This window comes from Bidens hawaiensis, unplaced genomic scaffold, assembly GCF_021521415.1.
Source record: "Bidens hawaiensis isolate Kalapana, Puna unplaced genomic scaffold, B.hawaiensis_p1.1 tig00040086_1, whole genome shotgun sequence".
NCBI classification, from domain to species: domain Eukaryota; kingdom Viridiplantae; phylum Streptophyta; class Magnoliopsida; order Asterales; family Asteraceae; genus Bidens; species Bidens hawaiensis.
This window is the reverse complement of record NW_027505647.1, coordinates 65,001-90,028: the sequence shown is the minus strand read 5'-3', so window position 1 is coordinate 90,028 and position 25,028 is coordinate 65,001. Positions and strand designations below refer to the sequence as shown.

The window sequence follows — 25,028 nt, the reverse complement described above, 5'->3', positions numbered from 1 at the left end:
ATACACTCATTCGATTGCCCTATTTTGACTATCACTTTGTGCTTTGTAGTGCCAAATTGAGTATTATCATATGTTCTAACTAGATTTAGCTTTCATGTGCCAATTTTTACAATGAAGCAATGTCTTTTGAAAGAGAAATGATGTACACTCAATAATGAGTTATGTGTTACTAGAGAACAAAATACTTTCTTGTACGATAAGGTCGTATACATATGAACTTAACGACGTGGTGAACAAGTGGCGCCTATGTGGTCAAAAAGATCAATTTTCTTATTAGAAGAGACGTTTGTAGAACCTTAGTTCGACTCATGAAAACAAAGATTCTTGGCCCATCACATGATCATCCCACTCATTTGCCTCTAGCCAAGAATACAAGATTTTAGTACACCATTTGTCACAAAATACACTAAAACAAGTGAATTCAGTAGCCTGGATGGTGAATTAAAGCTCAATAACTTCAAACGTGTCAAGTCGTTAAACCGATTGCTTGCATCGCCCCGGTCACAGCTATCACACTCTTAACTCAGGTCAACGGTCCAACAATTCGATTCACTCATTGTACATGTAAAAAAGTTTATGTACCATAACATAAATGAAATTGAAAGTTATATACCAAAATAAAACTTATATCACAAATCATTTTTTTCCCATTCTTCTTGTAGTCAGTAGTCATATTAAAATGGATACATGTAACAGTAGAAACATGTAAACATTTAATCTACTAACCCTAAAATAACTATAACTTAACTTCCCAAAACGCATATAACTTTCACTTTGACTTTCGATGTAACCTTTACGAGACTATAAACGATCACAACATCACTTCCTACTTTACTCCATTCACCAAAATCTATACACCTATCAAGTATCAACCAATGATAGACAAACTACAACTCGAACCCATCTAAACCGGCTGTTGAAACCGGCCCAAGCGAGTCACCATCAATACTAGCCAAAACACAAATGTCACAAGTCATCTGCCTCCACCTAGTTGCCATAACCACAAACCTTATCACCACACCCTCCTCAATCCTTGACATATCGTTACTTAAAAACAAGTGTTTTCCCTCGTCAACCAAGTAATAATTTGGCATCTTTTGAGTCGATAGGTAAACGAGCTCCATGGGCCCGGATTTCAAGAAAACGCCGGTTCGGGTCACCATGTGAACAATGCCAAACATGACTTCACCTTTCATGGGCAAAAGGGTGCGACAGTTAAAGGCTACCGAGAAGTGGATGCATTTTGTGGAATCATGACTCTTTTCCTTGCATATGGTTTTCAGTTTGGTGACTCCTAGAATGTAACCGACTCCCTCTAAGGCTTTGTATTTTGTTAACCGTTTCAAAAGGTTGGTTACAACTAAACGTGTCGGGACTGTCCCGTTTGTGTCGATGTCTTTCGTTGGAATCACTACTTGATGGACACAATCCACTTCTAGAAACATTGCTTCTTTCTGCATAAAGCCATAAGAATAGTCATTGACGAAACAATTCAAGGTTTTAACACTTTGGTTTTCACTAGAGTTGAGTCTAATACTGTTATTGTGGGTGTTTGAATGTGCAGCCTTGAAAGTGTTACTAAATGCAACTTAAAATCAGTTAACTACAGCTAAAGATAGTACTAATGCAAACGAGCCGAGCCCAAGCCTCAAATAAAGCTCTTTTATTTTCCGAGCCCGAGCTCGAGCCCTGTATTCAAAGATCGTTTAGGCTTGTAAAGTCTTAACGGGCCTTGTCTATTTTTTAATTTTACCACTTTTGGACTTCAATCTATTAATTTCTCATAGAACAGCCAAGCTCGACCCGAGCTTTGGCTTGAAAAAGGTACCGCAATAAAGCTCCAGCCGAGCTTAGGCTCCTTTACGGTTCTTCTCAAAATATATGCTAAGGGGTGAGCTCAAAATATAAGTCAAAATATAGAAATAATTAAAATTGTATATAAAACAATTAACAAATAATAAACAAGCCAGGCTGAGCTCGAGTTTGAGAAAGCGATTCACGAGCCGAGCTTGAGCTTTAGCGAAAGAGCTTGAAACAAGCTGGGCTCGAGCCCGAACTCCCATAAGTCAAAATGTGGAGCTCGATACTAGTCAACCTCTGGCTCAGCTCATTTGCACCCCTTAGTACTAAATTTTACCTCAATTAGAGTTCGAAAGAACTCGAAACAGCCGAGCTCGAGCTCAATATCCCATAAGCCAAAACGAGCCGGTCCGGCTCAATATAGGTTTTCTTAAAACAACTTGTTACATGATTCTCAAAATCTGATGATATAAACCCTAACTTAGCTAATTTTTCCCCAAATTATTAACAATAATAACTAGCTTAAATTGCCATTCAAAGGCACTCTTGCTTTGTAAGTAGTTTATTAATATTAATATTAATCTAGCCCTAACCTCTCAAACTTTACATAACATCTCATTTTTAATGATCTAAATTCACAATTAAAAACTTAGCATAAACCTAGCTATACAAAATCAAGCAACAATAGCATGACGGAGAGATGTAATTTGAAGCAAATCGAATAATAGTTTTCATATAATAATGATAGAAGATTGGATCTGAAATATGAGAATAATAAAAATATGTAACCTGAGATTGATTGCTGCCGTTGGTGGACAGATGCAGAATAGAATGAAACAAGTGAGATTCAAATTATTATTATTATTATAATAATAAGCAAACAAAAGATATATGTGAATTAATGCTAATGCTACCGTGCGCAATCGGAATTGCATCGTCACACGCTAGAGGTGTTTCAGATTCCTTTTCTAACAATCTAATCTCACATTCATTCTACGTCTATATTTCTCTTATATTCTTCTGATCTGTTTATCATTCTGGCTATTTATAGGTCATAGGTAAGATCTGCAAATGAACTAAACCGAACAAAACCTTAATCATGTTCGTTTGTTTAGCACTCAACTTGTTCACGAACACTAACCAAACGAAAAATCTTGTTCGTGTTTGTTCGTTAAGGAATTGAATTTGTTCACAAACGGTTCACGGACGTGAACGAGCATGTTCTATTTAAGAAAGAAGAGCAGCGTTCTTAATACAAAATATTTGATATAATCACCGTAATTAAATTTAAAGTTAAGCACATGAGATAATAATAATAATTAGAGGTGGCAATATGAGTGGGTTGTGTTGGATTTGGGTGATGGGTTACGATGGGTTTGGGTCAAGATGGGTATGGGTCAGGATGAATTTTTAAAATAGAGGGTTAGGATGGGTATGGGTCAAGATGGGTAAAGTTAATCCATCTTGACCCAAGTAAAGGTTAAAATGCAAAGGGTTTCAAAAACCTCTTAAAAAATATTCAAAAAATTTAATAAAAAATTAATAACTCAAAATATAAATCAAAAACGCAAAATGTAAAATAACTAAAATGTCATCGCCGTTGTCCTCGATTCATAAAAAAAACAAAAACAAAAAAAACTCTGTTTTGTCTCGGTTCAGGCTCGGTTTTTTCAGTTCATTTTTGTTTTTTTTTCCGTTTTGGTATCTATTCGGTTTCAATGTTTTTGGTTTTTGTTCGGTTTCGATTTCTCGGTTTCATTCGGTTTAGGATGGATATGGGTCAAGATGAGTAAAGTTAACCCTTATCTTGAACTAAATAAATGTTAAAATACAAAGGGTTCAAAAACCCCTCAAAAAAATTAATAAAAATATAATCACTCAAATTATAAATTGAAAACGCAAAAAGTAAAATAACTAAAACGTTTCCCCCGTCTTCCTCGTTCATAAAAATAAAAAAAATTAAAAAAAAAACTCGATTTTGTCTCGGTTCAGGTTCTGTTTTTCAGTTTTTTTGCTTCGGTTTTGCTTTTTTTCATTTCGGTCGGTTTCGATATATGTTCGGTTTCAACGATTTTGGTTTCGATTTCTTGGTTTCTATTCGGTTCCGTGGATTTTGTTTGAAATAAAATTGGATAAAACTTGTTTTAGTCCATTCTAACCCATAAACAAACCCATTATAACCTATAACCAAAAGTCACTAGCATTTTCCCAACCCATCTTGACCTTCTTGCAAAATTCTTTTGATCCATCCTGACCCATCTCAATTTTAAAAGTTATCCAAATTGACCCAAAACAACCCAAATGGGTTTGTTTTGCCACCCTTAATAATAATCATAAGCATAATCATCCCCAATCGATGGTTTTATAATGTCACTGAAGCACAAGTTAGATTTGTTGTAAGTTCAAGCAAAATTTTATAAAACAAAACATTAACGAAACGAACTTAACATAATTAATAAAATTATAAAATTAAATGTTAGGTTGGTTATTACAAATAAAATATTAAACATAAAACAAACTTTTAACTAACGAACATATGCAAACAAACATAATTTAACACATTGCCGAACGTTCACGAACACAAATGAACAACCGCAACCTATGTTCATGCTCGTTCGTTTATGTTCACTGAACGTTCGGTTCGTATAGGTTATAATTTTTCTTCTAATTCTCTAATCTCTCACCTCTTTAATCATAGCTATCTATGGATCATGGGGCAAAACAATTTTGGCAAATATTATACATAACAAGATTTTTTCAAATTTGTAAATTTGATGTTATAGACTTCTTATTGTTTATACTATATATTTCATTTCTTTTCTACTTTTATTTTTGTTACCTTCTTTCAAATAACGGACCTTATTTATTTTTATCATTTGACAAATCTTGTATATCCACGGATTCAAAAGCTAGTAATATTGATATTATTATTCTTATCGTCCATTTGATCAAAAAATTTTCAAAACTATTACAGAAAGTTCATTTATGTTCATCACTTTAATAAATAAATAACATGAGCAAGGAAATTTCGTTCAATAAACTTAACGGACGAATACAAACAGAATCTGTGCTTGTTCAATTGTTTACGTGAAAGTTCAGTGATGTCTTTGTTTAGGTTCATCTGTTTGCTTTCGTTCACATATATATGTTCGTTTATTAGAATTTTACTATTAGTATTTTTATTTATTTATTTATTTTACTATTACTATTTTTTTATATAGTTATGATTATAATTTATATGTTAAGTTCTTTTATATTATGTGGTGTCTTCCGGATTTTTTTGGTAATTTTTTTGTTGATTTAGTGATTATTGTTCTCAAATTAATATATGTCTGTTTGTGTATGTTTACAAAATTAGGACATAGACGAATATGAATAAGCTTAATTCCTTAGTTAATGAACACGGAAGGGGGGTTTCGTTCGGTAAAGCGCCCAGGATCCGTCTGATTGTCCGACAACAACTTAATGGACAAACAAGAAAAAGGTCTCATCTAGTTCAGTGTGGTTTGGTTGGTTTACAGCCCTAGTGGCAGGCTACAAACTACAATGTTGTAAATCAATATAAATCTCACTAAATACCATCGGACATCACAATTACTAAGTTGGATCTCACCAAAAATTCCGGTTGTTCTTAAAAACATCGTTGGATTTCAAGATAATAATGTTGCCTCACAATAAACGACGGATCTCTCATGGTATGATATTATAAAAAATAACGTCGTCTGGCCATACAAAAATAGCGGGTCCAACGGTGTTAGGGTGAACATTTTGGATCTCACCAAAAATTCCGGTTGTTCTTAAAAACATCGTTGGATTTTAAGATAATAATGTTGCCTCACAATAAACGACGGATCTCTCATGGTGTGATATTATAAAAAATAACGTCGTCTGGCCATACAAAAATAGCGGGTCCAACGGTGTTAGGGTGAACATTTTTAGAATTCTTTTAACAAATGGACAATCTCTTGACCTTGTCTGATGTTGCGAATATTTTCTCAAATAATATTCCTATTTACTCTTAGACAGGGTATGCACAGGGTGAGAAAGAGAAAATCTTACTTGATAGAGATGTTGCTTCCAATTTTGTTTTGAAAATAATGAAAGTGTTAGCTTTAAAGTAAAATTAAATTGAAAAATATATTAATGTTCAAAAAGAACAATAAGCTAAGAGGTTTAAAGTAAAGCTAAAATGAAAAATATTTAATGTTCAAAGTAGTGTATTTTAAATTTGAAAAGATGAGAAACTGACCAGGAACTTATACAACATATATGACGGGTAAAAACTTAAAATGCCATAAATAAATTAATATCTTCACTAAATATTACTTGCTTAACAAAAGAGTAAGTTGCGAGCCTATAAGAAGTGAAGCACCCTCATCGGCGCACAAACAACGTAAGTTTGGTTGTGTGCGACGAGCGCATTGTAATGTGGCACACTTTTCACTTCGCCCACCCACATTAAGAGGTTCATTGATGTTGTTAACAATGTCCCACAACTAACACTGGAAACACAACAGCGTGGTTGTCACTGCTCAGTTACTGCTGGGCAGTTGGAAGTATTAAAGACGTTTAATATAGCTTAACAGACTTGAAAATCCTAAAAGTTTCTCATATTGTTGCACTGCAAAACAGAGGCAATGCCATAGTTGATAGCATCATACCGAAGACTCAAAACACTCCAAAAACAACCACTTATCGATTTAAGTTACGGTTTGAGTTAACAGTCAGGTTACCTAAGTGTAGATGTTCATAAACTGAAGCACCACAAATACTTGAATTCGCAAAGCATCACAAGCAACTTAAAAATGAAGATCCTTAAAACATATCACGTCATACTCTTGTGAAACAAAACAAACTACGAGTTTTGGAGAACAAAAATAATCAGTCTTCCATACCAAACACAGTTACTAAAGACAGAATAATCCAAACAACATTCTCACTTCAATGGAATAAACCTGGAGGAGTGGGTAGCACCAATACCAGGTCTACCGTGCTTGACAGGCTTGTATGAGATTGAAAACTCAGCAAGGTAGTGACCAATCATTTCCGGCTTGATTTCAATCTGGTTGAATGTCTTGCCGTTGTACACACCAACAACGCTACCGATCATTTCAGGGACGATGATCATGTTCCTCAAGTGAGTCTTCACTAGCTCAGGCTTCTCACCAGCTGGTGCTTCACGTTTCTGTTTAAATAATATTATTATTTCAACACTCGAAAAGATAATACAAAAACACAGATTAAAGCCATAAAAAATAAAAACTATTTCAAATCTTATGTAAAAGCCATAAAAAAAACTATTTCAAATCTTATGCAAATAACGTGAAACATTCACATTATAAACTCCACCTGAAATTTCTATAATTTAACTAAAAACACATTTAGTCAAATTTTGCTTATTTTTAAAAAACCTCCAACATCCAAGTATCCTTCTGTCTCCATCTTACTCCCAAAGACTTGCCAAAACCATCTCCTCTTTTTTATACGCGCACAACAAAACTTAAAAAGGCTGACTAAAAGCAATACATGGAAAAGTTCATGTGCAACCCTTTAATTTGTGGAGGGAGTGTACAAAAAAAAGAAGAAAAAATAAAGCAAGTATTTATGAGTAAGATAAAAGTTAAAGATAGAGAATTCAATGTGAGATATTTTTAAAAAGTAAAACAAAAATTAATAGACAAATGTGTTTTAAAATTTAATTATAAGTCTTAGGCTGTCTAACTTTTTCCTCCACACTAAATAGAGAGTATAAAAATAAAAGCCAGAATGTGAACAAGCTATTGTAAAATGCTGCTATAGTTGACAACTTGGCACATTCTAACAAAAAACAAGCAGAAATAAATCCATTTCCAAACTTAAATTTGCTTCATTAAAAGCATTGGCCAAAATTCATGTAAATGAGTGTAACATGCAACAAATTAGTTATAACAAATTCAATAAAAATATTTAATTAGTAAGTGAATAATTATAAAACCAGTTTGTAACCCTAAAATGATTTAAAAACATAACACGCTTTAAGCAATAACAAATCAGCTTTCAACTTGACAGAATAAAATCATTTCTATGGCAGAAGCATAACAAACCTAATCATCAAAAAATGCAACAAAAATCAAACTAGTACATATTTCATGTTAATGTGCATAACCTAAAACAAATTGGTAATAAAATGCTGCATAATTGACAACATAACATGATTTTATGCACCTCTCACCAAAAACAAGAAGACATAAGTAAAATTTAAAACTTAAATTTACCTAATTATAAGCATTTCTATGGTAAATCATATAAGCAATAAACCTAATCATCAAAAAAATAAAATATAACCTAAAATTAAAGATAATAAAATCAGGCTAAAGATGTAACCAGTGGCATAACAAGCTTAAAAGTTAAAACCATAATGTAACCCTAAAATGATAAAAAAAATACATACAGCTTTTCTAAGCTTCTTGATCAAGGCCATAGGCTTCCTCTTCAACCCTCTCTGAAACCTATAAACACACAACCTCATCAACAATTACAAATCAAATCAAATTAAAAAACAACTTATCTATGCAATCGATATCACCGATATAATATCAGTACGGATAATACCAGCAATATTGACTGATATATCACCAGTGTTTCAAGTATTAATTATCAACTTTTAATGTTCAATGTTAGTGCTTTAAGTCTTAATCAGTTAAGATTGTTAACATTTTGCAAGTTGCAAAAGGTTAATTCCTTACTGAATTATTAGTGTGAAATTGCAATATATATATATATATATGAGCATCAGAACTCCTAATTTATTTGATAATAACTAGCATTTTTATAAAACTTTTTTGTATATTATTTGAGTGGAGTTTTATCACTTTTTATATCTATCTTTACAATTAAATTATGAAAAATTAGTTCACACATCTTAAACTTTTTTTTCACATACGTAAATTTGTGATTACATATGTAATCAAAAATTCATTTTAAAAATATGATAAAACTACCCTAAAGTAAAAAAAGTTTCAAAAAAAAATTTGTTTGATAAGAAATTTCAAAGTTCTTATGTTTTTGGGAGTCCTGTAATGAAACTAACCCTACATATATAATTATATATATATTGAGAAAAGATGAAATTCAGAATAAACCTTCTGCGAGCACGAGCAGTGAAGAGCTTAACAAGCTCATCAGTAGACATATCAAGCAGAGCATCCAAATCCACTCCTCGGAACGAAAACTTCTTGAACGTCCTCTTCTTCGGTGCTCCCGCCGCTGCCACGTCAACTTCAACATCCGCCTGTAATAATAATAATAATGCAATATGATATGAATACGATGACGATGATGATTAAATTGAAAGCAATGAAATAGAAAGATGAGTACCATTGTTGATTTGCTGTGTAAATTAGGCTAGGCGGCTAGGGTTCTTATCGTCAGGAAGGAAGGAAGAATGAATGAAGGATTACGTTGGATTGTTGATTATATAAGGTTAGGGTTTGGGTGTTGGACTTTGGAGTCTAGTTGTTGGGCCTGGAAAGTTTAGTTATGGGCTTTGATGATTAAATCGAGTTATTATATTGTTATTGAGTAGAGGTGAAAAAAAACCTGAATCCGGAACCGAAACCGAAAAAATACCCGAAATTAGTTTTTTTATACTCGGGTTTTTAATACATGAACCCGTATCCGACCCTACCCGTAGGGTACGGATATGTATGCACTTAAGTATCAGAACCTGTACCCGTAACCGGAACCGAGGTGTACCCGGTAATACCCGAAAACCCGAACCGGTTCCATAACCGAAACCGGGTTTTTAAAATACCTGATCTATACCCAATATTACCTGAAAAATACTCGAAAAAATAATCCAAAAAAGTGCAACCCCTAAAAAATCCAATATATACCCGAAAAATACCCGGAAATAGCGTATTCCAATAGCCGGTTTTAGGATACCCAATTCTATACCCGACCCGAACCCAGTACATAGGGTATAGTTATTAGAGATTAATAACCGAACCTGACCCGAGTATTTGAAAAACCCGATCTGTGCACCTCTACTAGTTAGAAGTGTACAAAACCGATTTGACTCAAACCGGTTTGGTTTGGGAACCGGTTTAGAGCAAGATAGGTCGACCTGGTCCAGCTCGGTTTGGTTTAAAACTGGTTTTACTCAAACCAGTCCGGTTTTAAAACCGATTTGGTAGTTTAAAAGAGGAACCGGTACCAAAACCGTTGGTCGATTCATGACCCGGTTTGGGTGAAACCGGTTTTCATGTCAAACCGGTTCCAAACTGGTTTTTTTTTTCACCTCTACTTATGGTTAACTTAAAAAGTATTATTTGTGCACAAATCATGCTTTTTAAAATTTAAACCAATTGTTGTTAGGCTGATCAAATGGGTATTACTTATGAGACTCGACCGGGACCGGGTTAATAGTAAATAGGGACTCGAGACCTGAGAGGCTGAGAATCGACCCTAATTTTATTATTTGGTTTGGGTCTTAGACTAGTTTCTCGGGTCCTGAACCGATTGCTAGTATTGGACTTTTTTGTCTGATTATGAGATGGTTTTTAATCAGAATATTATTGGGCTCACGTTGCAATTAGTGAAAATACAAATAATGTAAACAAAAATACATAACCAGCAGCATAGGAATTATAAACCTTGATGATTAATATCAACCGGCATATGTTTTGTGCAAATCAAAGTTTCTTTTTGTCATACGTATACAAGGGTATGTCACAAATGATAATTCTCATAAAACTTGTTTTAAAAGACAATTCAAACTACTAAAATAAATCAAAGCATAAATAACAAAATCAAACAATAAATCAACTCGGTTTTATAATTGGTTTGAAATACAAACGGGTTCACGAGTCTTCCTTCACATATGTTATTGGACCAGGACCAGATTAAGACCATATGTTATATATTGGAGCCGACCTTATTAAATCATAAACAGGTTTCACGGGTTCAGATGTGTCAAGTCTCGTGGTCTTACTCTGTTTATGCACACCCCTAATTGTTATGAGGCCACATGTTGCGACGGATAGTTATGAAACATTACATAGCAGTGCACAAGTATTAACGAACACAAGTTATCATATTAACAAAATGAGATACCATATTAAAAACTTGTGAGTTGTTTGTGTAACTTAATAAAATTTGAGATTTACCATATTTAAACACTGTTGATTGTGTAGCATGATGAAACTTGAGGGTTAGCATATGAAAAAAAGACGGTAATGAGTTAATTGTATAACTACACGAAAGACGGCTGTTATCATATGAAAAAAATAGCGGCGAGCCACTGCCTCCAACCACCGGCTCATTTTCATACATGTTGTTTATGTAGGTATATAGGAGTTTAAGTTTAATTTACTCATATCAAATATAATATTAGAGCATTCATGCTGAAGTCTTCTTTCCAATGTTTTAAAAACCGATGTTTTACTCGTACCGGATTTATGCTAAAAAAAATAGTACAACTGGTTGAATCGGGTTACACAGAGAGGTTCAACCGGTTAAATAATTTACTTATAATTTCCTATAAATGCAACTTCAACTTCAAAATAACTTAAAAGTAAATGATTCCATAACAAAAAATAATCCAAAAGTTAATCCATGTTAAAAAAAATAATTCAAAAGCACTCAATTTTTTAAAAAATAGCCTTAAAGTTTACACGCTTGATGTTAATTGTTGGCTTAAAAGTAATTTTGATAAAATATGAGCCTCAAATATCAAAAAATTATCGGACTTAAAACCGGTTTGCCAGTAGAAACCGGTATTTAAGGAAAAAAAAACGCCGGTACGATGTTCTAATAAACCGACCAAAAATACCGGACTCAAAATACGGCCTGCTGTGTGAAATCCGGTTTAACTGGTTCAAATATCAAAAAAAAATTATCGGATTTCTTTCTATGTTTGAAAGTTACCTTTCTCTAAATTTTCATCTTATATCTGTGTCACGTCACTTGTTCAATTTATTTTTGGCCTTTAAAAAATATTAAACTAATTCACATATCAAAACTTAGCATTTGAAACATGCACAATCCTCAACTGAAAAAAACCAGAAGTAAACTTAATCTTTGACTTTTAGAGTGCATGCTCCAATTTTGACTTCTCAATTCTCTCAATCACAACTTTCAAATCACGTTGAAGATCAATTCTGTCCGGTTTTAACACATATTCTTTCCACACCGAGCCAGATTCCGTTAACATTTTGGGGTCACCATAAAGGTCATATATAGAATCCGCCTCATCGTTGATTTCCCTTAACGTTTCCAAGCATTTTATTTGATCTAGCAAATTGCTATCGTCGTCCTTCCACTCGATCAACTGCATATTAACCAAGAAAATAAGTATATATGACAATTCTTTTATCATAATGTTCTTATGCTAATGAGAATAATGCATTTTCTTCACAATCAAATGTGAATTATTTCTTCACAATTATAAAAAAATGAATAAGTAAATAAAAAAATATTAACTTACTGTTGGTGGGACCCCAATGCCATTGGTGCAATATAGCCTTGCATTGTCCACAAGCTTACAATACTTTGGAAATGCACTTGCAAATCTCTTGTGTGATTTCAATTGTGAATGTACTCTCACTGCTCTTTTCACAGCTATAGCCCTCCTATACCATTAAAAAATAAATAATTTTTATAATTATATAAAATATTATGAAATATATATATATAATAAAAATATGAGCAATAGTTACAAGTGCAACAAAAGGTTTGAGATCATACCGAATTCCTCTTGTAACAGCAAGATAAGGATCACAAACAACACCAACTAACTCAATTCTATAAGGTGGTTTTTCTTTAATTTTTTCGTCATCTTCGCACCTTTCCCGGTCCTCGACCCTTTCCCAGTAATCTTCAATGATGGTTCCGTCTTGTAACACCTTATAGCCGACACCCATGCGATAACGATGTTCATGAATCGATCTCACCATGGCAATTGTTTGCTCCACAAATGGTTCCCATGACAATGTTCCATCCATGATAACATCTAAGCCTTCATTTAAAGCCGTTACTAATAGAGACGAAGCCGCATCCGTAGATGTTTGATGCACCTATGTAAAATGTACCATTCATCGAAGTCTTAAAAGTTAAAACGAATCTGTACATGTCAAAAACTTGAAACGGGTCGTTTGGCTTGACCCATGTTGTACAAACTATATAGATTGATAGACATGGTGAGAGTACCAATTCTGCGGTTTGAAGCATGTCGTTTGGATGACCATTTGAGCTTAGAGCTCGATAAATCACATCCGTCTCTTTAAAAGCATCGGCTTCCACCACTACCGCATTTTGCGCTGCCCTTGACCAAAATTCCCTAACATAAATATATTCCATATTGTCTTTATTATCTTAAAGCATTAGTATGATAAAAGTGATAGTTAGGGTTGTTCATAAGCCGTTGACATTGGCTAAACCGTATAGACCGAAGCAGGTCAATTGGTTCCAACTTTTGAGACAAAATAATGATTTAGAAAAATATATATATATAAAAAAAATCGTTTCAACCTGTCAAACTGGTAAAACCAACTAGTCTGAATAACTAGGATTGTTCTAAAAGCTCGCTACGAACGAGCCGAACCCAAACCAAGGTAACTTGTTAGCTCGCTTAAGTTAAAGCCCAAAATGTAATATATAAAAATTATAACCCAAAGTATAATATATACAAATTATAAATTTTGTAATTTATTAATTATGCATTACCTTTATGTTAAAAATAATATATTTTTTTCTTTATATATGAGAAAAAAATATAAAATTATTCTTTTTAAAAGATTAACTAGCTGACTTGATGAGTCAGCTGGTTGACCTCTAGCTCAACATTCCACTCAGTATAATAATCGAGCATAGATCAACTATCAGACCTAATCATTTGTTTTGTCTTTATTAGAAACCATAGTTAGTTATTTGGTCAACAATTTTTATCAAAACGGGTAGAACCTAACCGTGAACACCCAAGTCACATACTCTTTAAGGATTTCTTTGAGAACGGTGCTCTTGCCGGCACCCATGCCACCACCCATGAACAGGATTACTGGACGTCTATCGCCTTGAGCCACCGGACCCTTCACCTCGCCAAAGGTGTCATCACCATCGCCTATCTTAGGAGTTTTATAACCTATAGCTTTCATTTCCTCCACCATTGTTGAAAATGCCCTAGTCACTTTCAAATGTTTTGTAACTTTCTCAAATCTTTGCTTTCTGCATATTAGTATTAGTAATTTGTAATTAGTAATATAAATAACTAAAAGTTAGTTAACTTAAAGTTAGTAACATATGGCCTCAATTGAACTTCTTTCTAAAGTTATGTGTTTTGCACTTCAATTGAAATCATGTAATTCATGAGTAGAAAATTGTATAATTATGATTGTTACATGACATGCATCATCTAATTTATGCAATGTCATCCATATTCCAATGCTACAGTTCCCAGCTTATTGAATAGTTTATTCATGAAAAAACATTCCCACTTATATAGTCAAATCCCACTAGCTATTTAATATCACTAAGGTAAATATTTTTATAATTTATAAAAGACTTATACAACATATGTATTTAAATTACGAGTGGGTCATGGTGTCTTTAGCTTTCTAGTAACATTTGTAAAGGTGCAACCTTTTGCAATACGTGATAATATATTCATTTACAGATAAACTAGGTGAGTTTATTCTCAAAATTACTTGTTTTAACGTTAAAACTTTTATAATTATGAATAAAGTTTTATCAACTTTTTTGTATGAATTAAATTATTTTCACCTAACAAAATTAAATTCATAAGCCTAGCCCATGCTTCATAAATTATCTGTGCCACATCTCCATAACAGGCCCAACCCATCACGCATACTAGTCTAATTATTAATGATTTCATTAAGGGCTTGTTTGTTTTAAGTCTGAATGAAACCATTCAGACATACACATATGATTCGCTCAGATACAAATCGTTTGGTTGAGAAAAAGGTAACCTCTTTCACTTTTCAATAAATCATGTAGGGGTTAAGTTGGGTGATCATTATTTGGCTTGGCTCTGACTAATATTTGTTCGGATCACGTCAGATAACAGATTATGAGTTGAGTTGAACAGAGATGCATGAGTAATAAATAGTATTATAATGTAACCTTTACTTGACTGTTGATATAAGTTACATACATAGGCAGAGTCACATACTTGTTGAATTGCTTGCTTGTTAATTTTAATCATGGTATTCTTTTTATAATGCCCTTTTAGGACTGGTCAATGGACCATGTTCTTGACTTAGATTATGATTAGAACTTTATTCACACTTTATATTTAACCTTTTACAGTGGTAAAATTAAAGGTAAAACCTGGTACGATTGGTTGGAAGAAGTTAAAGCTTGCTGCTATATGGGATACTGGTAATATTTTCTTGTGTGCTGTGATTTACTTGAAGATCATTCTCAAGTTCTTTTATAAAGCTTTCCATTCTTGTGATCTTCGTGATGGCTTAAAAACTTCTAATTTGCTGCTGGCAAGAAATTAAGATCTTTGTTTGGTCTTAGTTTGCAAATGAAAAAGGGTAAGGCATAATGTAATAATGTTACTAAGGGAGTGCATGAAACTGAAAAACCCAAACCGAAACCGAAAAAACCAAAAAAACAAAACTAAAATAACCAAACCGAATCAGAATCTGATGGTTCGGTTTTTGGTTTTTATTAAAAACCGCAATATTGGTTTTGGTTTAGTTTTATGTTTTGTGAGGAACCGAAAAAACTGAACCGAACTGAGTAAATGGTTGAACCAAAAAAACAGTAATAACCGAACCGAACAAAACTGCAACCACTTAAGATAAGGATGTAAACTATGTCTTTAGGAGCTAATTAATCTCATAAATATTTTATAACAATTTGTGTTGGTTAGTTTTATGGGTTAATTTTTATCATCATGCTTTGAAGGTTTGTTCCAACTATAGATCAATTTTTGTTTTTAATTTACTCCTTAATGTGTAGACGGAAGCATCAAGTGGCAAGACTCAGCTGTTTAAGGTTGAGGGACCGGCCACAAATGAATAATCATCAAGGTGCCGGTAATATTTTAGCCCGAGTAAAAAACAAAAAAACCGAGTTCAAAACCGAATTGAACCCGAAAACCACAAACCGAAAACTGAAAAAAACAAAAAAGCCGAATGGTTTTGAAAAATCAAAAAACGGAAAGTTTGGTTTTCGGTTTGGTTTTAGCCCAAAGCCGCACCGAACCGCACCGTTCACACCCGTAAACGTTACAGTGCAAAAGGAGTCAAAATGGGATCAAAAGTAAAAAAGAAAAAAAAAGTGTGCAAACAGTGAGGTTAAAGCCCAGGGGTAAAATTGGTATTTTGTAAAAGTAAAAAAAAGGTGAAGATGCTCGAATTAAATTTGTTGTTTGCTTGCAAAGTGGTTGGTAAAATGTCTGACTGGAAATTTTGTGTTTTGCAGGGTTCGCATGGAGGTGTAAAGCTGAATCGGGGTATTGCAGCGGATGGGTCTGTGGTTACTACTTGTCTATCAATAGCCCTACAAGGACCAATGGCTCAAGTGGTCAATTCTGGTCTGTGAGATCAACAGACTCGAGTTTGAGTAGCTATTGCTCGCTCAATAGATGAGGTGAAACCCGATCGAGGTATGATCGAAAGGATGCCAACGTTGGTAGCTGGCGAAAATTGAATTGAGACATGCATGTACTGTTTGCTTAAAAACTATGGCATATTTGGTTGTATATGGCAGTTAGAACTAGAAAAGTATCCTTTTAGTATTAAAGGATTGTTTTGTATCATGACTTTGTTTTAATTTGCCTCATGGTATGGAATGTTTTGTGGTTATTTTTTTTTTTTATCTTTGATACGTAGATTTTATGTATACGCCATGCACAGTCGTAGTGGATATATGCATTATTATATGCGTACAATAAGTTAGGTATTGTTTGTATAAATGGTTGGGTGCCACAGAAGAACAAACCTCACCTTTAAAAAATATAAAGGATCAACTCAACCATGGAGTGGATAGGCAGATATGGCTCATGCTTTGTTTGATGTGTAACGGTTTTGTCTACTTGTGGGTGCATTGTTGAGGTATTTGTGTTAGTGACTTGGTGAAATATATTTAAGATATATTTTGATTGGTTATAACAAAAGTATGGTCATTCAGTATCGTTATTATGGGCTCTGATGAAACAAATATATTTCATTCAGAACGAAATAGTCAGAGGGGTAAAATAGTCATTCTGCACAGTCATTTAGAGGTCCAACCAAACAACACTTACTGGTTAAGCGCTTACTGAATCAGAGTCTCTAATCATTCAGACCTTTTACTGGTTCAGCACTTAATGGTTCAGCATTTGCCAAACAGCCCCTAAGAGACTACCTCTGATTAATTCAGAAATAAAGTGTGTTTGATTCACTTAAAAGATAAAATATACTTTTTAATGACTCATGAAGCCTAGTACGTTTGGAAAACATGATGATCAATTCAGAGGCTATCTCTTAATCAGTCGGGTATCATAATTGTTCAACACATGATTGTCAAACAGTGCCTAAGTAAAACACTAAGTTTTATTTTATTTTAAAATAATAACAAAACTAATCAATTAGTTTTTTAGTTTTTAATTTTTAAATATAAAATATTGATTGAATTACGATGTTTATTTATCTCTCATTAAATTAAGAAATTATATATGAATAGATTTTGTTTATTTTATTAAGAAAACATGTATATGTGCATGTCATATTTAAGTTATATCATCTAATACATTGTACATAATTTAAAATTTTTAAAAAAGTGTATGATCAAATTAGTTAATACGGCTCTTTTATGTACATATATAAATGGGAATTTCTGTACAAGTAAAAAGTTTTAACAGTCTATAACAAAGGGAAAATTTCTAAAATATCTATTTGAGAGAGAGATCGCTTATGTCCCCACAAATCAAGAGTTTCAAGAATGTCTCATCCAAACACATCGCCTCCATCACTTTCGGTCACATTTGTCCCCCAATCAAATAACTTCATCCGGGCGCAAACAGGTTGTCCCACATGAGTTTTGTGAACAGGTCGTCCATATGAGTTTGGTGAATAAAACAAGTTGTCCAGACGAGTTTGTTGAACAAACAGGTCGTCCCAAAGAATTATTGAACAAAACAAGTCGTCCCGACGACTTTGTTAAAGAAACAGGTCGTCCCAAAGAGTTTTGTTTAGCAAATAGGTCGTCCCCTGAGTTATTGATAAACACGTCGTCCAACTTTAAAAAGACGTCACTAATGAAGAATAATTTTGAATTATCAATAAAGTTGAGGGTTTGTTTTATTAAGTTTATTTTAATATGGATTATTCTAGAATAAGTTTGTCTTGTTTTTCAAGTTATGTCTGACTTGAATAGCAAGTTTAGTAGATCTCTAAATAGGGGTCTAGGTTATTGTTTATTATGAGTCAAGAAGTCTCTTCTCTATGTACATTTGATAAGTTCGTGATATTCATTTGGTTATATGAAAAGAATCGAGAGGTGTCACCCCAATATCCCGTGCTTGTTTGTTACTTTATTCATTTGTTTGATCTGATTGTTTGATCCGCCTGGTCATTCATGAATATGTCAAACCCTACCGTTAGACATCCTGGTACAAGTTGGCATACTCATGAATGCTAAGTATGGCGTGCTTTGAAGATTTGCTTTCTTGGAATTGATTATGTACGAAAGGTAGAAGATGAAAAAGCAGCTCAAGAAGCCGATGAGAAAGAAAGACTGGATGAGATCGCTGAGAAAGAAAGATTGGATGCGATTGTTCAAGAAGAACAAGTACGTAAGAAGACAGCTTGGAAAGTTGCAGAGAAAGAAGAAACTTTGTAAGCTGTTTTGGAGTGTGAAGAAAAAGAAAAATGGAATGAAAGAGAAAAAAGACTTTATCTATAAAAGGGTCTTCTTGTGAATTGTGCCATTAATAAACCTTATCCTTATGTTTTAACTTTTAACCAGTGTATAGTATGCATAAAAAAGAAAGATAAGATGTCACCTTGTAGCTATCAACACCATGTTTTTAAGCTTCCCCTCATCAGATCCAACGCTCAGCACCTTCCACCACAAAAAATAATAATAATAATAATAATAATAATAATAATAATAATCCTATGTTTCCTAGTAACTCAAACAAATAATAAACATGTGTTTATAATATGATACATTGTGCATATAATCTAAACTTTACCTGGCTGATCATAAGAGAAGCATGGTTCCAATGAAATGCAAAATAACCAAGAATGCATCTTTCAAGCTCCTCAACAAGCTTCAAAGAAAGCGACTCGGCATCGACATGTTTTTCGTTTGAAAAATACGAATATATGTCATCTTCAAACGATCTTGAGCTTCTCACGTAATCTGATGCCAGCTTGCATAATCCGGGACACTCGTTTGCATCCCTAAATCCAATTTGCCTTGCTGCACATACATAATTACATACAAACAAAGTGTTCCGTTTATTAAATATATGCATGACGTGAAGAGAATAGTCGTATAGGATCATATAGAGTGATTGGCGTAGATCGTTTGTGTACTAATGTTTTTATATAGACCGTACTACTAACATAAAAGTGATTGACGCAGCGCTAGCAAAATTATCCTGTACACGTGACAGTTTACGGGGTCGTATAACGTGTTAAACCAGTCTGAAAATCATACATTCATATGTACAGTAATATTTTTTTCAGGTTTCATGTTGACTAACACGACCTATTAAAAAACGGATCGTGTTTGGGTTAGCCCCTTAACCCATCTACGTATTTTAAAAAAAATTATCATAATATTTTTTGTTGTTGATTTTTTTTTGTTTTCCAACTTTTAGAATATGCAATATACTCATGCAATTTTTAATCCAATTTCAAAATTTACCGACTCTAAATTATATATATTTTACTTTTTTCTTTTTTTAATTTATTTTATATATTGGTTAAAATGGTCTTTTTCAAGTCAGCCCGAATTTGTGTGTATGTTAGGGCTGAAAATTTGACACGAATAAATATAGGTCGGATTTGGGTTGCACACTTCAATCCATCAATCCGACAACCCGTCAACCCGTTAAAAAATATATATATAACTTTTTATATATTGTTTAGTTTCTAATGTAGGCGCACACCAAACAAGAAGACATTAACTAACTCTAGGAAGTAAATACAAGCACGTAGTTTGTTTTGACTTTGGAACAGAAAACAAAAAGGTAAGCTTACCAACATAATCTTGAAACTGTTCAAGCCTCCCAACATGTCCGGATCCGGTTAAATCCAACCTTGGAACAACACCTTCATGCGTCGCTGATTTATTTATCTTTTTATGGCGCCTGTGTGTGACAACTACCCATATCAACCCGATGGTGGTTGCAGCTAGGATGTGTGCCACCACAAGTCTCCGGTAACCATCTGCATAAACTCAGACGATACGATATAAGTTATATATATATATATATATAAAGAGAGAGAGAGAGAGAGAGAACCAGAGAGAGACCTTTATGCATCATAAATATCAATCCTCTCTGCAACAGTTGGATAAACAAGTGGTTTTATATAGTGAAGGTATAACTTTTAGAGGAGGGGACACTAATATGGGTGAGCTACATAGAAATATCGTACTCATTCGTGTGGGTAGGGTGTATGGTATCATTTTTCATGGCAAAGGTTTGCCATGTAACTTTGATTTATTTTTTGTATTTATTGTACTTGGGGAACTAAAAAACAAACAAAAAGTTTTATGGTACTTGTGGGTAGAGGTGCACAAACCGGCTTAAAACTCAAAACCGGTTTGGGTTGAAATCGGTTCGGTTTGGTCAAACAAAAGTCAAAACTGGTTTATGATTGGTTTCGGTTCGGGTTGAAACCGGTTCTTGAGCAGGTTACGATCGGTTTCGGTTAGGGTTTTGATCGGTTTCGGTTCGGGTTGAAACCTTGTTTTTGCCGGTTTCGGTTCGGTTAACGGGTTTGGAACCAGTTTTGGTGGAGTTCCGAACCTACGGTTTCAATCGGTTCCAAACCAGTTTCTACATAATCGGTTTTGGTTCAATTTTCGGGTCGGTTCAGTTAACCAGTTTATTTGCCAACCTCTACTTGTGGGCAGGTGTTGCCAATGATTTTGTGGTTTGTGCCCCTTCCCTCTTATATATAATATTAAAAAAAAAAAAAAAAACTAGACGGTATTCCAAAAATAGCAATCCTTTTTTACATACAAATTGTTGAGGTCTGACTTGTCCAAATAAAAAACGTGACTAATATTATTTGGGTTAATTAACGAATTGTGGTTTGTTCGTGTTATATGTTTAGTCCATATATTTTCTAATATATATATAGAGAGAGAGAGGAGAAGTATAGTTTGAAAACTTTCTTGACTTGAGAAAACCCGTGAAAACTTTATGTAATATCGTTTTTTTTTGTTACATGTAATATATATTGTTACATTTAATACAAAACATCGAAAACATAAAAAAAATGTTTTGCTATTTTTTTACATTTTTTACTAATTTTTATATATGTTTTCAGGAGAGAGAAAATATAAATAAACTTTTACATTTTTTATTAACTTTAATGGTGGACCACAAGATTTAATATTTAATTAAAAACATGTGGTTGAGAATGGGTCTCTAGAGTTTTCACAACTCAAATGAGTTTTTATTCTAACCTAACCCTATATATATATATTGAAAATTTTCCTAGCTAAAATAGGCTTGGGTAATTATATGTTGACACACAATTCAGAGACGAAGTTTGGATGCGAGGGTCAAGGGGGGATTTAAAATGTCTTAAAAAAACCATAAACGAGAGGAGTCGGGCTCAATTTTTCGAATAAAAATACGTAAATTTACACTACATATAAAATTTTTGGACAAAAAAAAGGTAAATTTATATTGCTAAAAAAACAGGGGGGGGGGGGGGGGGGGAGCCCACCCTGACCCTCACTATCCTTCACCGCTTTCATAAATGATAACCTTCATGGGTACCACTGGGCACCCAGTGGAAGAACATAGAATATTATGTCAAACATAGTTGGGAAAATACTGTGGTACCTAAACGGGATGAATTGGTACCTAAACGAGATGAACGAGCTACGACAGTGCCAACGTCGCTCTTTTAGGCATGTTTGAAATTTGATAAGGCGTGCGGGATTTAAATGAGCCTAACCTGGCGCCTTGTAAGGCATCTTGGAAACTATCTAGACAGCAAAGGTGCCATGTTATCAACGTGTGGGATCCAAGCTAGCCTAACCACCAGGCCCGACTCATGAGTAAGCATACTAAAGCCGCTGTTTTGGGCCTCCCATTTGTAAATGTCTCATTTTCTTTATAGATGCTATACATGTATATGTTAAATTGAGCTCCCCTAGTTTCTTTTTTGTCATCATATTAAGGGTTGTTTGGTAACCTCTTAACAGTCATTAAGAGGCTATCTTTTAATGGCTCATAGCCTCTTAATGGTTAAGATGTACCCTTAAGCCTGAATGGTTAAGAGTATAGCCTCTTAATGACTGTTAAGATGCTACCAAACAGCCCCTAGCCAGTTTGCTTCTTTTGGATTATTCTATACCTCTGAATAAAATATTGATTAAAATAGGTTAACATTTTCAACTGAACTATATATTATATTATTTTGTTATCTATAAACATACTTGACTTTGAGAGTTATTACAACCAAGTAAGTTGGAAATATTGCTGATTTGAGGTATGCTATAGATTTATTTACTTTACACTATCTAGTCAAAATTCATATAATTAAAGTGTTTACTTTCTTGCCCATTGTAAATAATACTTTTGAAAAGGCCAATATTAATTTATATATTTATGCTACTAACGATTTTAGTTGATTGTTGTCGGTTCTAAATCCAAATAAACAAAGAGGGATTATAGTACTGAAATTTTAAAAGTGTTTTAATTTTAAGTTTTGCTTTAGGCCTCCACAACGGTTGAGCCGGCCATGCTAACCACACACTTTTTTAGGTACCAAAGGCCGATCCGAAATATCATGCAAAACTAAGTTAACACAACTTTGTGTCGGGTACCAAACAGTTCTCAAAGATCTCCAAGAGGATTACGTGCCAATATGTGATTAGCATGACTGAAGCCTATTTTGATTAGAAATCTTTTTATGCCTTATTTAAGAATATTTTGGTCCAGCATGTCCTTTTTTTTTTAATCATTTTTCCTGCCTAATACATGAAGTGGATCGATGAATGTTCAATTGTCTGTTAATAAAACTAAATATAGTCCAAATTAAATCTATCTATTTTAATAAAAGAAAATATCTGAAGACATGTCACTTAGAGATGCATTTATAACCTAAATTTTATTCTCAAATTTTTTCTATTTTTAATAAAAACAAATATCAGTGTAATGAAAACGCATCAATTCATCATTTAATCAAACAATTAATAATTATTTAAATTATAGAAATTAAAAATATACGGTTATTTATGTCAATATAATCAAAATATTTATATCTTTAATGAAATCAGATCTACATTTTTTTATATTAATTCAATTTATATACACTTTGAGTGTAGTAGATGAATGCAGTAAAATTCAATTAACGATATCTATAGGTCTAAGATAATAAAAATTAAAAACAAAATTTTACTCTCCCGTATTCATAACCTCTATGGATCCATGGAGTTTTCATTCATTTTTCAAAACTATAACACAAAAGCATGAATTATTAATGCTAATTTCATATATAATGTTCTTTTTTTAATGACATCATTCATAATGAAACATTTTCTTATCATTTGTTAGAACTCGATATTTCATAAAAAATACAATTACAATTTATAAAATCACTATGTGCATCTTTTTGTGATTGAGAATACACCACATATTCGTATGAATATTTCATTAGAAAATCTAATTTTAACTTATAAAACCATTTAATTTGATAAAATATAGGTTTTTTTTTTAATTTAATCATTTAATTTCTATATCTTAATTGTATTTTTTTTAATATCTCGTGCATCACACGGGTTATAAAACTAGTTTATATAATAAACTCAAATAAAAGTCTACTTACTTCACCCGAAAAATACCCAGATTAGAAGCTTTAGGAGTTTAGGGATCAATCAAGACAAACTATATATTCTTGCACTTTTACTACTGAATATATTCAAATCGAGTTGCATGCTTTATTGCTTTAACCCTTTCACAAACAGAAGATAAAGTATAATATATTAGTCACACAATCTTAGATGAAAGGTGCAAATATGGTGACACAATCTTAGAAGATAAGGTGTCAAACAATATTGGGTTCATGCTCAAAAAAAAACCTTTCGAATCTTTTAAGCTGGTCGTTGATCGTAATGATTTACATGTTGAGAGAAAGTAGATTCTGTAGGCAGGAGAAGCAAGTTTGAAAGAAGGATTTACGATATCAAAATGGCATCATATTTTTCTTATCTATACTACCAAACAAATGTAAATCAGGTAGTACGATCGTGAGAGAGAAATCTATACCACTAAGCCACTTTAGACAGTTGTCTCAGTGGTACATGCTTATGTCTCTTGGTGGGAAGTCCCAGATGTGCACTAAGAGCCCAAAAGACTAGAAGCCCAAAGCACTAAAAGCAAGCCCAATGCTATATTGAAGTCTTAATTTCAATCCTTCACATATTAGCAACAAAGATATCAATTGATGGCAAGGGCGAACTGGTTAAAGCATGCTTGTTGACATGGTCCCACAAGTCACAAGTTGGGTCATAATAATAAACAAACATATATATACGTCTCACAAGCATTCTTGCTGGTTGCTACCATTTGGTTTTCTTGGATCATGCATATGATTTCTAATGTCATGTTACAACACACAGTGTTAGATAAGGTATGCTCTTTATTATATTTGACTTTTGAAACTCTGACAAAAGTCAAAGAAACAAAAGTCCTACGTTAGCATGATATAATACTAACGTAGAGCCTATATGATATATGAGTGGTTAAAAAAATAAAACAAAAAAAATTAAATTCAATAATATATATAATAATATATCTTATAGATTCATAAGATATAAATAATTTTCTAAAATACATAGATTAGTAGGAATAATTTGTATTTGTATTTTAAAATAAATCAAAATGGAACGTTGTGAATCTAGAGGACAACTTTTCATATTTAAATTATGTATTAGATATACTAATACCTTACCCAGCTCATCTGGAAATCTTGGTTCAGGCTCTTCGCTATTGGATAAAAGATGCTTCCTCTTTGCATTTATTAAGATTCTTTCTTCATGAG

The 25,028-nt window shown here is 33.1% G+C and overlaps 1 protein-coding gene and 2 pseudogenes across 2 annotated transcripts; all 3 read right to left on the bottom strand.

The window, feature by feature from the left end:
- Positions 1 to 824: 824 nt before the first annotated feature.
- On the bottom strand, positions 825 to 1,464 carry LOC143614494 (DNA-directed RNA polymerase IV subunit 7 pseudogene; annotated as a pseudogene).
- A 5,175-nt stretch (positions 1,465 to 6,639) lies between these two features.
- Positions 6,640 to 9,076, bottom strand: LOC143614491 (small ribosomal subunit protein uS19x pseudogene; annotated as a pseudogene). Its single transcript, XR_013150300.1, has 3 exons — positions 8,922 to 9,076; positions 8,231 to 8,288; positions 6,640 to 6,985 (listed from the first exon to the last, which is right to left on the bottom strand). The product of XR_013150300.1 is annotated as a small ribosomal subunit protein uS19x pseudogene (transcript).
- Positions 9,077 to 11,861: 2,785 nt separating this feature from the next.
- On the bottom strand, positions 11,862 to 20,284 carry LOC143614490 (calmodulin calcium-dependent NAD kinase-like). Its single transcript, XM_077087914.1, has 9 exons — positions 20,275 to 20,284; positions 20,001 to 20,198; positions 18,986 to 19,215; positions 18,794 to 18,852; positions 13,768 to 14,001; positions 12,988 to 13,117; positions 12,526 to 12,854; positions 12,266 to 12,410; positions 11,862 to 12,109 (listed from the first exon to the last, which is right to left on the bottom strand). Exons 1-9 carry the CDS (start codon positions 20,282 to 20,284, stop codon positions 11,867 to 11,869), a joined length of 1,578 nt encoding a protein of 525 aa, XP_076944029.1. The 3' UTR covers positions 11,862 to 11,866.
- Between the last annotated feature and the right edge of the window lie 4,744 nt (positions 20,285 to 25,028).